Source organism: Chelonoidis abingdonii, chromosome 3, assembly GCF_003597395.2.
Source record: "Chelonoidis abingdonii isolate Lonesome George chromosome 3, CheloAbing_2.0, whole genome shotgun sequence".
Classification (NCBI taxonomy): Eukaryota; Metazoa; Chordata; order Testudines; family Testudinidae; genus Chelonoidis; species Chelonoidis abingdonii.
The window spans coordinates 176,735,727-176,750,116 of record NC_133771.1 but is presented as its reverse complement, the minus strand read 5'-3'; the positions used below and the strand labels follow the sequence as shown (position 1 = coordinate 176,750,116).

The following is a 14,390-nucleotide window of genomic DNA, read 5'->3' as shown; positions in this document are numbered from 1 at the left end:
AGAATGACCCTTACAGGTAAGTTGAAACCACTCATCATTTTAAAGTTGGAAGTTTCCTGTGAATTCTTTTGTTGGTGGGTGGAGTTTCCTCCCCCCGCTTTCTGTGGAACAACAGATGGTTCCTCTCACTATGCCTGTGAATCTCAACAGATCTGACAGAAGGCCTGTGTCCCTACACTTCCAGTTGGCTCTCTGCCATGCCCTGGGAGCATGACTCCTATACTCTGGGCAGTCCACAGAAGTTTAGACTCTTGTGAGTGGAGTCTACAGACATTTAAGTATTTGCAGGTTCAGGGCCTTTGTATGCAGTAACTTGCATTGGAGTCTGTGAGCTTAAGGTGGAAAGACTTGACTAGAGCCCATCCCCTCCCCTCCCCTCCCAATTTATGGAGCCTTGAACCCTAAGTGCTCCTCTGTGAAGGGACTTCTTCAGTGGAGTTGAAGAGAAAGTGGAAGCATGCTGTGGAAGTGGCACTCGTAGGTTGGTAGGAAGGAGTCTGCATATAGAGAGTCTTGAAGGGACCGTCCTGCCAAACTCGGGCAAAACTTTCATTGCAGTCAATGGGAGTTTTGCCTGAAGAAGAATTGAGTACAAATATTGTAGAAATTTTTGGATTTGATCCCCACAGAAGTAATTTTTTAAAAAAAGAGTCTGGGTTCCTTCTAACTAAAGATTAGCCAGATGCCTGTGTTAAATACACAAACTATTCCCTAGTGATGAGACAGGCACACTTTTAATTTTACACCCATGATAAAAATTAGTTGAAAATAACCAAAGAGATTGTCTATAAAGAAAGAATGCAGATTCCTGAAATAGTATTAAATGTTAGGCCTCAAACACTGACTCCATATTCTTAAAATGTTGCACAGTCTGATGTTACACAGATGCTGTTCTGCCTAGATGTATCTAAATGTGGTTTCGTTTTATTTCAGAAAAGTTGTTTTCTTGCTAATAGTTGCTGATGCAAAACTATGTATTATGGGATGGTTTCACTATTGGATTTAGTCCTTTGGTAAAATCTGTACATAGAAAATCAATATATTTTATGAAAAAATCATCTTATTTTCAAATATATTTAACTGATATATTTTATTAGAAGGTTGTAAATACTTTAGGAGCTCTAGTGTAAAAATATATATATACTTTTGGGTGGAAAAGCAATGGAAATAAAAACTACATATTTAATGTAGTTTGTGATCTCTTCCAGATATAGCTTCATATTATTAGCATCTGACTTGCATGCAAGTTAACTTCAGGATGTAACTTATTCAGATTTGCACTAGGATGGCTTAATTTCACAACTTAATATTTGTTTTGGTTTTTTGATGGTTTTTATTTGGATTCCATATGCTTGGTACATATCAAAAAGCACTATGTATAGAATATTCAGTACTATTTCGTTTGTAACAAATAATTGTTGTATTTGTAAATCAAAGGGTTTTATGTAACAGTTTTGCCAAAAAAAGTACAGTATTTTCTAGTGAATTTTATACTTTTGATAAAATGTAGTTTGTTGGGTTTTTCTACCGTGATGAAAATTTCTTTTAAATAAATTAATCTGTTAAAAAATTGGGGGGTTGACAACAAAGATAGATATAGATATATATAAAATAATATACACATAGTGTACTTTATAGATGCTTTTTAAAAGAGCATTCCTTAATTCTGCAAAATGCACTGGTAAGGCCTCAGCTGGAGTACTGTGTCCATTTCTGGGTCCCATGCTTTAGGAAAGACGTGGACAAATGGGAGAGAGTCCAGAGACGAGTAACAAAAAAAAGATAGGTCAGGTTTTCTAAACCTTTTATGAGGAAAGGTTACAAAAACTGGGCATGTTTAATCTTGAGAAAAGAAGACTATGAGAGGGAGGGTGACCTGATAAATCTTTAAAAATATTAAGGACTGTTATAAAGAGGACTGTGATCAATTGTTCTCCATGTCCACTGAAGATAGGACAGAAAAGTCCTGCAGCAAAAGCGATTTAGGTTAGATATTATGAGAAACTTTCTAACTACAAGGGTAGTTAAGCTTTGGAAATGTGGAATCTCCCCATCGGAGTTTTTTTTAAAACATGTTGGTAAGTACCTGTCAGGGATGGTCTAGGTTTCCTTCCAGTGTAGATAGCTGGAGAAAGTTGCAGCGCTGTAAAGCTCCAGTGTAGCCAAGGCCTCAGGTGTGTCAGTTTCAAAAGCATTTCACAGAGTTCTCATACAGTTGTAAATGATTTAAGCAAATGTAGCTGCTTTTACTTTTGATTTGATTACCTTAGTTTGTAGTTAATCAGACACTGGAGCTTGGGTATGTACAGAGAGGGTCTATGTGTACTGGTGCCTGTTGCAAAGTATGTCTTTATCCCTCCATTGCAATAGTGAGGATGGCCTGCGGCGCTGTTATGCAAGGCACGCTACAAACATGAGACCAGCGCTGGCCTAAAGCGATTATAATCGAGGCTATGAAAGAGCAGGTGAACAGCACACTTAGCTGGGGAGAGCACAAGATAAAGATGATGATCTTGGAGAGACAAAATATGTTTCTGGGATCAGGGTAGGTGAGAAGCTTCTGGGCCCCCCTCAACCTGTCTGACGCAAGAAAAGGTGGAGCTGATTGTTTAGCATCCTTTACATGTGTTTCCAGGACCCCCCGCCCCCCAAGCCTGGTGGGCAGCGCCCTCCAGGCGCGCTAAGGTGGCTGGGGCCGGGGACAAGCTGGGCGCCTCTAACGAGGCAAGCACCAGACAAAGCGCGCAGGCGCATACTGAAAAATGGTGTCCGTGGCTCATCCCGCCCCGGAGCCCTGGGCGGCAGGAGCCCCCGGCTCGCGAAGGGACGATGGGGTGTAAGGCGGGGGAGCCGCTTTGGGGCCTCTCAGCTATTGGCGCCTTCCCCTGGGGCTCTGTCACGGCGGAGGGGCTCCCACGTGACGAGGGGGCCTGAGGCCAACGCTCTGCTCAGATGGGGTGGGAGGGGTGGTGCCGCTGCAGGCTTTGGGACGGTGACAGTGCAGTGGGGCGGGGCCTGTTCTGTGTCACGTGGGCGAGTCTGGCTCCTGCGCCGACCGGCCGCTCCAGCGCGGGAGGGCGAACTCTATGGTAGCAGGTTGGGGGTGGGGCCGCTCTATCCTTCCGGGGTCAGCTCTACGGTGCGATGGCTGCCGGAAGTTGCCGGGGGAGGCGGGACTGTGAGCAAGATGGCGGCGTGGGAAGGCGTCAGAAGCTTGTGGCGGCGGTGCTGCCAGGTACCGGGGGCGCGGGGCGGGCTGCAGCGACAGGGCGCGCGCACCTCAGCGATGCTCGGACCTGTCTCTAGGGCCGTCCCGGCTTCCCCGCTCCGTGTCTAGCCGCCCGAGTGCTCAGCGTTCTCCTCACCCGAGCCCTCGGCTGCTCCTCAGCCCCCTCTGCCCGCGTTGCCGGACACGAGCCAGGGCCTCGACCTTGATCGCCGCGCGGTTGTCTACAGCCCGAGCAGAGGTGTCGGGGTTACAGCACTGGGCGCTGCAGCGCGCTTGACTCCCGGCTCCGCTGCAGGTACCTGTAACGGGGCTCGGGCTTCTCGGCTGGGGCCCTGGGGGCCGCGGCAGCTGGGTCAAGAATTGAGCGGCCACAGCTGGTGCAGTGTGAGACGTTGCTCTGGGTCTGCCTTTGCCACTGAGGGTGTAGTGAGCATGTTCAGTAACCTCTGCTGAAGTCACTGCCCTTACTTGTAAAAAGAGAGAAGAATCGTGTGCCGCTTTATAGACTAACAGAGGTATTGGAGCATAAGCTTTCGTGTGTCACCCACTTCGCCGGATAGTCCTCGGGTTGGTTTGTACGGGGTTAAAAGGGGGCAGATCGGCAGGGGATGGCCTGAGCAGGGGGGTGGAAATTGACTGGTCAGGGGTTCAAGCAGCTGGAGGCAGGCTTAGGCTAGGGGCTGAAGGGCAAAGTCAGGGAGGGGATTAGGTGCTGGGGTGAGGCATTGCTAGAGGGCAAAATTGGGGCACAGGAGGTGACTGTTACCCCGGTGGACCAAGACACCAGTGTTTTCAAAAATAGGGAGGGGGGCAGAGGGACTTTTTCATTTCCCCTTCCACAGGACAGTTCCTCTCAGAATGGGCTTCTCCAGGCTGGGTTCTTAGCGGTACAGGCATCCCAGGGCCTAGTCACCACAGCTCCTCTCAGTCTGATGTAACCTGCTGAGGGAGACTTGATTTGGTGAAATATTTTACATATAGCCCTGAAAAACAAAGAATCCCTTATCAGTTTATATGACTGCATGCAGTCTCATGAACACCCATTGTTTCATGTTCTTTATGTGTATATATAGCTCTTTCTACTGTATTTTCCACTGCATGCATCCGATGAAGTGGGCTGTAGCCGATGAAAGCTTATGCTCAAATAAATTTGTTAGTCTCTAAGGTGCCACAAGTACTCCTGTTCTTTTTGTGGCTACAGACTAACATGGCTGCTACTCTGAAGTCTTATAGCAGTTTACAAATGTGTCGTCTTTGCTGCTGGGATTCTCTGAATTACTCTTAGCACTTCATTATTTACCTTTGTTATTGTGCTATTTATATTTTAATAACAAATCCTCATTGAAAATATGTATAAGTAAGTACTTGCTAGTAGTTTTAGCAATGACATGTCTTTTTAGTATTGCACTTGCTGTGTTTTGTTAGCACAATAAAGGAAGCTGCAAAATAAATGATGTTTAAATGACTTCACTCTGTTAAGAGGTAATTGATACTTATATACACCAGGCAGAGTTGTTTGGAAGTTGAAGACTTCATGCTTCCATCCAAGAATACTGTCAAGTTTTAGCAAATTAGGACAAGTCACCAAATAAGAACCACCTTACGTATCAGTAACTGCTACTGAGTAAAATTTGCTACCCCCTTCCAGTAGCAGATGAGGTCAGATAGCCGTTTAATATCAGTAACTGCTAGTAGTAGCAAATTACATCAGTTAGCAGTTTTTCACACCACACCCGCTCGTGGTGTCTGGTCCAGAGAACTGTGCAGAGACCATCACCTTGAGTGGTTGGGTAGCACCTGGGAGCCCAACTCCTGGACCAGGAGCCCAGCATGCCAGGGCTGTACAAAGGCAGAGCAAATAGGCAGCCCTGCTCCAAGAGTTGACAGTCTTGGGGCTTTACCTCTGTTTCTAAGTTTTGTATTTGTTTAATTCTAAGTTAAAGTCAGAGAGCTGGACTCTTTAGTTAATATTCCTGATTCGCCAGCTGTGCTGCGGAAGCCTTGCTTGAATTTCTCAGGTTCTTTGCTTTGGCTAATAGTGTTTGAGCTCCATGTCAACGCAGATGATTCCTGTGGATTGACTCAGGGATTTGTAGCTAGCATGACAATCATGGGGACATCTGCTCTACTCATGTCACTGGCCACATCTGGGCTGAAGTTGAGGGGTATAGTTTTGGGTATAAAAAAGGTGTTCTTAATTTGGATTAGTAGCTTCAGTTCAACTCCAGGCTCTCCTATAGGCTTTAACCTGAACTGCAAATGAGTTGAAAGCAGAGTTGCTGTGTCTTCTATTTTATTTTAATCCAAGATTATTGATGTAGGGCTGTATCTATCCAGGTGAAGCAAAAGACCTGTTTCAGTTGTCCAGCCTTGTAGAATATCTATCAAGGTCCATCACAGATTGCTTTCTGGGAGTGTACTCTTTCTGAAAGACAACTTTAGCAATGAATTGGTTGGATTTTGTAATCTGTTCATGGCCACTGATATAGTGGCCCCCAAAAGCCATCTCCCAGTCGTGCCCTGGCATGGTTCCTGTGGCTTACAGATTACTTGGTGGATGAAGCAAAGAGATGGCTAGCATAGGGAAGTATCTAACTGAGAAAATTAATTTTGAAATTTATGCTGTGGAAGTGAAAGAAACAAAGATTTGGGACTAAGCTACGTGAGGGACTACTGTTTTCCCTATGTAATTTCTGCAACAATTGAGGTCAGAGAAGGTGCTTGAGTTCTCTCAAGTTTGAGAGTAAATTACCAGTTGGGGTTCCTCATTAAGTCCCTCTACTTTGGAATTTGCTTTCTTCCTGAGACTTGTTAACATTCCAAGCTCCAAAATTTGCTTTTTTCCTACAGTGTGTATGAGACGAGGACAAAGTTGAGGCTCTTTTGGATGACTGTTGTTAGGAGAGGACCAATTTTGTTTTAGCCAGGAGGGTCAACCTGTATATGGAATTTGAATTACATTGTATTGTAGTTTGTTAGAGTATCTGTAGCCTTGTGGGATCGCCAGCTTTTGAAATAAATTCAAAAATATTTGACTTAAATTGTAGAATAAATGGAACTATTACAAAACTTATATTTTAATAGGTGCTGAATGCCCCTCCCACTTTGTGTTCACCAATTTACCTTATAGTCCAACTTTTAACACATTTTAAGATTACCGTCAATTTTATTTAGCAGAAGCACATGACTATGTACTGTCCCTGTACACATTATTAGCACAATGCAAGAAAGGAAAAAGTGTGCAGGAATAATGCTTTACACATTTAAATAATGTTAAAAAGGCTATAATGTTTGGTACCACAAAGGAGCATAACTCCCCATACTGAAGATTTAAAAACAAAGCTTGATGAAACAGTAGATCACTTTAAACACAGAATCGATTACAAATGTTTGTGTCCAGAAGTTTTAAAAACATAAATTGCAAAAAAATGGAATGTAAGAATATAAATCTGCCAGTCAGTCAATTAAAAGGGATAAACAGTGCACCAAGGTGTAAACTTAATACCTATTGTGAACTTGAGATGCCCACTCTTGTTTTGAGGAGAGGAAGGACATTAATTATCAAACATCTCTTCTCATTCATTTGATATAGACAGTTAACTTTCTCATTAATTTCAACATATTCTGCTACTCTCTAATATTCTGTAGTTATGAAAGTTAGTGTGATGCTTACAATAGCACATAGTGAATATAACGTGTATATATATATATTTACATACAAACAACTATATTAAGATTGCAGAGTCAGAAGTTAGAAAACGTTGGAATTAAGGTTGCCTGTACAACCTTAATTTGTGTATATGCATTACAATAGTCTTTAATTACATTATCACCTTTTTTTCTGCAGGACACCTGGCTCATTCAGTGCCCAGGTTGGACAGTGCTAACTGTATGGGTGGCGATTCAGTATATCTTTTATACTCATTCAGTGGGCAGTCCCATTCAATATTTCCGCATGCCATTCATGCGCTTTTCTGTGGTACTTATCACAGTAGTACCAGAGTGCTTCACAAATGTTAATGAACTTATCTTCACAAAACCATTGTAAGTTAGGGAGGTGGCATTATCCCTATTGTAGGACAGGTGACGAACTATAAGGCATAGAGAAGTTACAGTCAAAACTGTCAGGTATTCACTAAAATCAGGAGACTTGATTTCTCAGAATAGTTAGCATTCTTATAGCATTTCATATGTTCAATGCACAGCTCTAATTGACTTTAGCTGCAGTTGTGAATGCTCAGCTTTTCTGCAAATCTGACTCCAGGTGTCTCAAGTTGGGTACTTTGAAATAAGGTACACAATTTGTAGCCACCTGTGAATGTTTTGGTTGAAGTGACTTGTCAGGATTACGTAAGAACTTTATGGCACAGGCCGAAATACTGTTCATTTCTCTTACAGGCTTTCCTGATTCACTACACACCTCCAAACTTCTGCAGCAAATGAGAGAGGTCCTGCAGACTGCAGCTTCATTCACAAGCCTGATTCATTCCCTGAACACAATTTATAGTGTGGAGTGAATGAGCCAGGGGTCTTGTGGGAAAAATAGCATGTGATCATGTAATTAAAGACTAGATACACAAGGAGACACATTACAGTTGCATGGAAAACCTTAATTCTAGCACGTCCCCCCTTTTAAGTGCTTGACTTTGGAACGTTAACTTTATTTTAAAATAGATTTTTGCATGTAATTTCCTATTTTAAAAACAAAACAAAACTGAAAATTGATCCTAGCTTTGCTCAATAGCAGGCTTGGAACTTTTAGATACATAGCACAGGTCTCTACCATTTGAGCTAATGAAGTGACTGGTGGCAGTAGCAGGCTTTTCTCCTCTTGTGTGGACAATCCACTAAAGGGAGATGATACTTACCAGTGGGTTTCACAGCTGTTTACTAGGCAGCAGAGGAGTATTTGGACTCAGAAATCCTGGATTCTGTTCCAGATTCTGGAAGTTAGTGTGCTTTTGCTGTTAGACCCTTCTTTCCCTGCCTGTCCTATTCTGCCCCTGTGAAGCCTGTCTCTGTGACTTCCCTTCTCCCTCTTAAATTCCAGTGAGGCATCCTCTTTTTCCTCCTGGGTGCTAGCAGGGGGACGATTGAGAGTATAGATGAGACAGTCTCCTTGCTCTGAGTTCCACTGCCCCAGCATCTGGGTGGTGAGAGCAACAGTGATTGGACAAGTCCTGCTTAGCCCCTGGAGCCCTGGACTGGAACAGGCCTAGTCACTCTGGGGATGTTGCCTGCTCAGTCTGGGTGCCCCATAGGAGCTATATGGTGGAGAGTGCTCACTAGAGATAGAATAATAATTTACCTGCTAAATTCTAACACATTTCTACTGAGCATGTGCAGACTCTGATTTTTCAGAGATAAGTAACTTGGCCAAATTTGGGTGAATTGTCACAGGGGCAGAGCTAACATGTCTGTTATTCTATGAAAACAAAGCCAAAAAGACTGTAATTGTACTGTGAAATACTGTATGTATTGCTATATCCTGCATTCAGAAGTGGAATGACATCACATGCTGGAGTCCATTATTGTGCTAATAAAATTAGTAATATTCAATTTTTGTATTGAGTTCTAACTCAAGGGTATTCTTATAATTATGACTTTGTATCATTGGTAACCAATTAGTTTCTTTCTCAGTCGTCTTATTTGCCGGTGGTTATGTAGGTAGGCATATGCATTAGGTAGTGAGTTCATATATTTTTTGTATTCATGTAATGGTAATATATTGACAAGTAAAGTGGCTGTTAACCCCAAAAAATTTTCTGCGTGAGCTAGTCAGATTTCCATTTCCAACACACAAACTTTAATGTGGAACTTCTTCACAGATTAAAGGTAATTTCCATATTACTTTAGTTCTGAATCCTTCTAGAAAGATACCATACAAATTAATTAAACTAGTCATTTTATGATGTGTTCAACTGAGGGCAACATTCACTATAGACTCTAGGTGTAAATGGACTTTGTTTAGGAATCAAAGTGATGTTTATTCAGGCCTATGCACTGGAATAGCAGCTGCTGCCTTTTTATACCGATCATGTAGCCATTCCAGACTACTTGGTCTACGTTCCCCTCTGTGCCATCATCTTTGGAGCAAGAACGAAACTCCTCTAACCAGTATGTGTTTCATTGTTCTGCACCAACACTATGCACAGGTTTCAAGTTACTGTAGAACCTCTCTGCAAAAAGATGCATTTAATCTTTCATATGCTAAGTTCTTCATGGTACCTCCAGACTTGCATTTATTTATTTGTCTAGAAAACAATAACTAGCTTTTAACAAATCTACGTTAAGCAGATAATTTTTAATTTGAAAGACGCCAGCTGATGATTTAACTTATTTTCACAGGGATTAGGGACTTTTCCTGTAAATTACTCAAGCGGAGATATGCCAAAGCAATATTGTTTTCTTCTGTAAGTATGGCATTTAATAATCAAGTCTGAAAAACCCTGAGCTCTTAATTTGTAATCATGTTAAATGTGGTCTTTTCTCCCTCCTCTCATCTAGAAACAAGGACTTGTTGTGGGTTCAGTTCTCAGGATTCCACACAGATTTACACCATCATAAGGACAATTCTTTGGTATGTGACTAAGTAGATCTTCTACTTATTATATACATTCTCAGTAACAAAGCAAATATACAAACTCAGACTTACTTTAGCATAGGTGAGTATTTTTTTAATTATGCAAAATCCCATTAGGAAAAGAATATTTATAGTATGAGTTGGATTATTACTCATTGAGGTCTCATTTTCAATGAGGTCCTAGGGTTACAATCTCCATTTAGAATAGAAATGTTGTATTCTTGTGGAAAGTCCTTTCATTTTAAAATATGTATGATAGATACTTTAAAAGGAGAAATTTTAATTCCCATTTTACTTAATGTTTCATCTTATCCTGGTGGAGGGAGTCCTGTGTATTTCTCTTCTGCTACAGAGAGAATTGCCAACAGTGCAGGGCCTGAGAAGGTGACTTCTCCAGTGCCAAAAAAAAAGTAATAGCAGACTGGTTTTAGGGAAGAATCTGCAACTCTTCAGAAGTTGCTGAGCTCTACTCTTAACTTCAACTATTGCAAGCCTTACTGCGTTTTTTTTCCTGAGTCATCTTGAAGAGCCCTCACCCTCCTGATCAAGAACTTCTGAATGCTCAAAATTTAGAGGCCTGGTCTACACTAGAAAATTAAGTTGGTTTAACTGTGTTGTTAAATATGCTCAACGTAATTAAGCCAACCTAACCCCCAGTGTAGACAGCTTCTATTGTTCTTCCATAGACCTAAATAATGCCTCTTGGGGAGGTGGATTACCTATACCTACAGGAGAATCTAGGCCAGTGGACTTAGCTGGAGTGTTTTAAATGTATTTATACCCTAAGTCATGCACAGCTCTGCCATCCTTGACAGAATTGGTAATAGTGGCAAATTAGTCACAGGTTGACAAAACTATAAAGTACAATTAGGTTGAGCTGCCTATAGTATTTTCCCCCATGTAGGATAGTTGGGGGTACAAGATATGTGTGTATTGTATTAATTAATTAAGGGTAGTATAGAGTTATCACCTAACTGTCTTTTTCTTACAAAATGTAGGTATCCATTTCAGATGAACCGGACACATTATACAGGAAATTATCAGTTTTAGTTAAAGGCCATGATAAAACTGTGTTGGACAGTTATGAATATTTTGCCGTGCTTGCTGCTAAAGAACTTGGCATCTCCATTGAAAAAGTGTAAGTGTAGGTGACCTGTTCTCAGCTGCTACTTGTAAAACACCACCCCTTATGGCATCCATAGTTGTAGATTTTTGAGGTATGGAATTTACTTTTGCTGAGTGTTTCAGAAGTGAAAGATGTACACTGATGGCATTTTTTAACTAATTTGAAGCCATTGGGATATTTCCCTGACAAGTTGTTTTAATTTCTTTTCCTTGTTATAAAATCCTACACAGGTTTTTTTTTTTAAAGTTGGTTTTACATGGTGCCTTTCACACAGCAGTAGGATACAATAATAGTTCAAGGACCATAAAGCCAAAAGCAACAGCTGTTACACACACAGCACTATCTTAAACAGTAAAATATTTTATAGAAAAGGGAATCTTGCCTAGGGTTGTGTGTGTTTTTTTTAAAGTACCATTTCAAACTTGCTGTAAGGACAGCATCACTGACTGTGTAAGCAGCCCCCTAGGTATCATCATCACCCAGCTGAATTTAGTGGGCCTGTTTTTCCCCCAGGTCTTTTAATAGTTATTAAGGTAAAATATGGCTGTGGTACCAAAATACACTGGTACTTTTCACACTGCCTCATTCACTTGTGCAAATGTCAACTAAAGCAGGGATCCTGGCATTAAGTCCCGGTGGGTTATATAGATACTGAAAACAGTGGTTTGATCTAAAAGGGGTATGAATATGATTTAAAATATGAAATAATATATTTAAATGATTGCATTTTAGAGATGAACCTCCCAGGAAGATAGAGCGATTCACCCTTCTGAAGTCAATACACATTTTCAAGAAGCACAGAGTTCAGTATGAGATGAGGACGCATTATAGATGCTTGGAGGTGAGTGAGTGTGTTTGAGGGAAGGAGAGAGCTCAAATAGAACTTCGCATATAGAAAATGCACTTTTGTCAAACATTTAATGTTTGACACTCACTAACATTCCTGAAATATGTGTGTACTGATTTTACATTTAACTCCAGCATGCAGAACTTCCTAATCCTCTCTCAGTGGATACTAAAGAGACTACTTGCTATATTTGATGCAATTCATGCACCTTATATTAAAATACTACTACTGAAAATATGGTTCTGAGCACACCATTTTCAACATTGTATCTTTTATGTTAATTAAAAATTAAAACAAAATGGCAGATAAACCAGCCCACAGTTGCCTTTAAAAAATAACTACCTTCCTCTTAAAAACAAAAACAACAAAAACTGGCCACTAGCCACGTTTGTTGAGGGGAAGAGATTGTCAATTAATGTATGTGTGTAGTGTACCTAGCATAATAGGATGCTAGGATGTTATATAATACCCAGGGCAGCCTTTCTAAATATAGGCTGCACTAATCAAACTACAAGTTAATCCCAGGAGGATCTGGAGGTAAACAAAGGTGTACATGTTTCTACAGTTCTAGAATACAGATGTTAAGCAAACCCTGAGTCTGGGAGTACCTTCTCCTACTAACTGCATGAATGTGAGAGTGCAAACATGATGCTAATCTTTTGCCTGTAGTGAAGGGAAGGTTGAACCTAAGTGCTTTAGCTTTTCTAACACTGAGGAAATTTTCCTATTAGTGTGTACCTATATCATTATACAGTGATATGCTAATAGCAGAAAATATGGCTACTTTTATTTTTAAAACATTTTCTGTGTTTTAGTTAAAACATTTAACTGGCAGTACAGCTGATGTCTATTTGGAATACATCCAAAGAAATTTACCTGAAGGGGTTGCCATGGAAATAAAAAAGGTATAATTGAATTGCTTTCTTGAATTTCTAATAAGAGCTGTGGGATGAGTCTAGTTTTAAGATGAATCAGATGACAAATGGTAGCTGTTGAGATCTCCTGGGACTAATAGCAAGTGTAATTTCTGGAACACGCAGAAATTCTAGGCTGGCGAGCATGGGATCCAAACAGTGGAAAGCACAAGATGAAGAGGGGATGGAAGCTGTGCTATTCTTAAAATGGCTTCTGCCACTTGGTGGCCTTTCATGTACCTGAATTAAGTATTTGTAATTTGATTTGGGTAAATATGAATACAGCAAAATAATTTATTCTGAGGGAATTGTCACATATAAGGTGCAATTGGTAAGTGTAATTGTTTGTTTTGTTTTTAGACCAAATTAGAGAAACTGCCTGAACATATTCAGAAGCCCATTTGGGACAAGCTACCTTCAGTAGAAGAAACAGCAAGCACGTCATGAGCCCTTCATGTACTAAAGCTTTTTCACATCTGTTAGCAACGGAAGCTCAGCTTCTGCCTGTTAACTTTTTAAATACAGCATCTTCTCACAGGTGTTACCCTCTATCCAACCTCAAACCCTGTCTTAATTTTACAAACAATACTTAAATTATGATGAGACAGGTCATTTGCTACCCTAATTATCAGTGAGTTAGGATCCCAGGTCCAGGCCATTAGCGGAAAGACTGGACGACTGCTGTGAAAATGTTTTGTCTGTTTTTCTTTTTTTTCTTTTTTCTAAGTCTTATGTGGCCAAAACTTAATAAATGTACATGAACAAGTCATGGATATATGGTAATGGTTTATTTGTGCATAAACACCACAGGATTTGTGAATTTACTGTCACTGAGGCTGATATTTGAAGCACATATCTCAGAGTTTTTATGTGATCCATTAAATTTTATTTAAAATATTTATTGCTGGGATAGTCTCCTGAAAAAGGTTACATTTATCTTCTTTTGTTATAGTTGGAAGATGACGGTAAAAGCACATTGAAGAGAACTTTCAGGACTTATTTTAGTATTCACCACTCAGCTGAGCAGGTGGGGCACTTATGGGTCAAGTCAGTTTCTGCTGGGAGGCGAAATCAGTAACAGACTGGATATTTTCTAGTGAAACTTTTATGCTGTATATACTTTGAACAATGTTGTCAAACACCACACAGGAAATCTCATATCAGACACACTGTTATCAAGCAGCCACCGAGTCTCTTTAGGGTCCTTTCTTGATACAATGACAAAGAGCAAACTCTCTAGCTTCTTGCCAGTTCCCCCAAAATATCTGCATCATGAAACTGAATACAGCATTTCTCCCAAGACTACGCTGCTTGTATAGTAAGGGCTTGTCTACACATGCAGCAGTGCTTAAGGAAGACATTGCCCCTGCCAATGGGCTTCTCCAGTCTGCGTATGTACTCCATGTCTGAGGGGGTAGCTATGTTGATGGGAGAAGCTCTCTCGTCAACATAGTGCTGGCTACAGCAGGAGTTTGGTTAGTAAACTGCATCACGCAGAGCACCACAAGTCTGTAGTGTAGACCAAGCCTAAGAAAAAGCACTTGTAAAATTATCTTTAACAGCATCATTTGATGACGTGTTATAATTGTATGAACTTAGTCTCAACACAGGTATTTTAATCACAAGTGTAAAAGGCTTTTTTCCATAGGGGCCCTGAAAATGAGGCTCTTACACTACAACCTATGGTCAGT

General features: G+C 40.8%; 1 protein-coding gene across 2 annotated transcripts; it reads left to right on the top strand.

Annotated features, from left to right (window-relative positions):
• The first annotated feature begins 3,134 nt into the window (after positions 1-3,134).
• On the top strand, positions 3,135-13,685 carry MRPS10 (mitochondrial ribosomal protein S10). Of its 2 annotated transcripts, none has more exons than XM_032787192.2 (7): positions 3,135-3,235; positions 9,578-9,642; positions 9,737-9,809; positions 10,811-10,950; positions 11,671-11,779; positions 12,601-12,690; positions 13,060-13,685. In XM_032787192.2, the coding sequence occupies exons 1-7, from the start codon at positions 3,188-3,190 to the stop codon at positions 13,144-13,146; spliced, it is 612 nt and encodes a 203-aa protein (XP_032643083.1). In that variant the 5' UTR covers positions 3,135-3,187; the 3' UTR covers positions 13,147-13,685. The 2 variants fall into 2 exon arrangements, with proteins under 2 accessions (XP_032643083.1, XP_074920452.1); XM_075064351.1 differs by lacking the exon at positions 3,135-3,235 and adding an exon at positions 7,576-7,677.
• Positions 13,686-14,390: the final 705 nt, after the last annotated feature.

Coding starts and splice junctions, on each gene's coding strand:
- MRPS10 (XM_075064351.1), top strand. CDS start 7,591: ATGGCACAGGCCGAAATACTGTTCATTTCTCTTACAGGCTTTCCTGAT. Junction 11,780..12,600: donor CGCATTATAGATGCTTGGAG/GTGAGTGAGTGT, acceptor TCTGTGTTTTAG/TTAAAACATTTAACTGGCAG. Junction 12,691..13,059: donor TTGCCATGGAAATAAAAAAG/GTATAATTGAAT, acceptor TTTTGTTTTTAG/ACCAAATTAGAGAAACTGCC.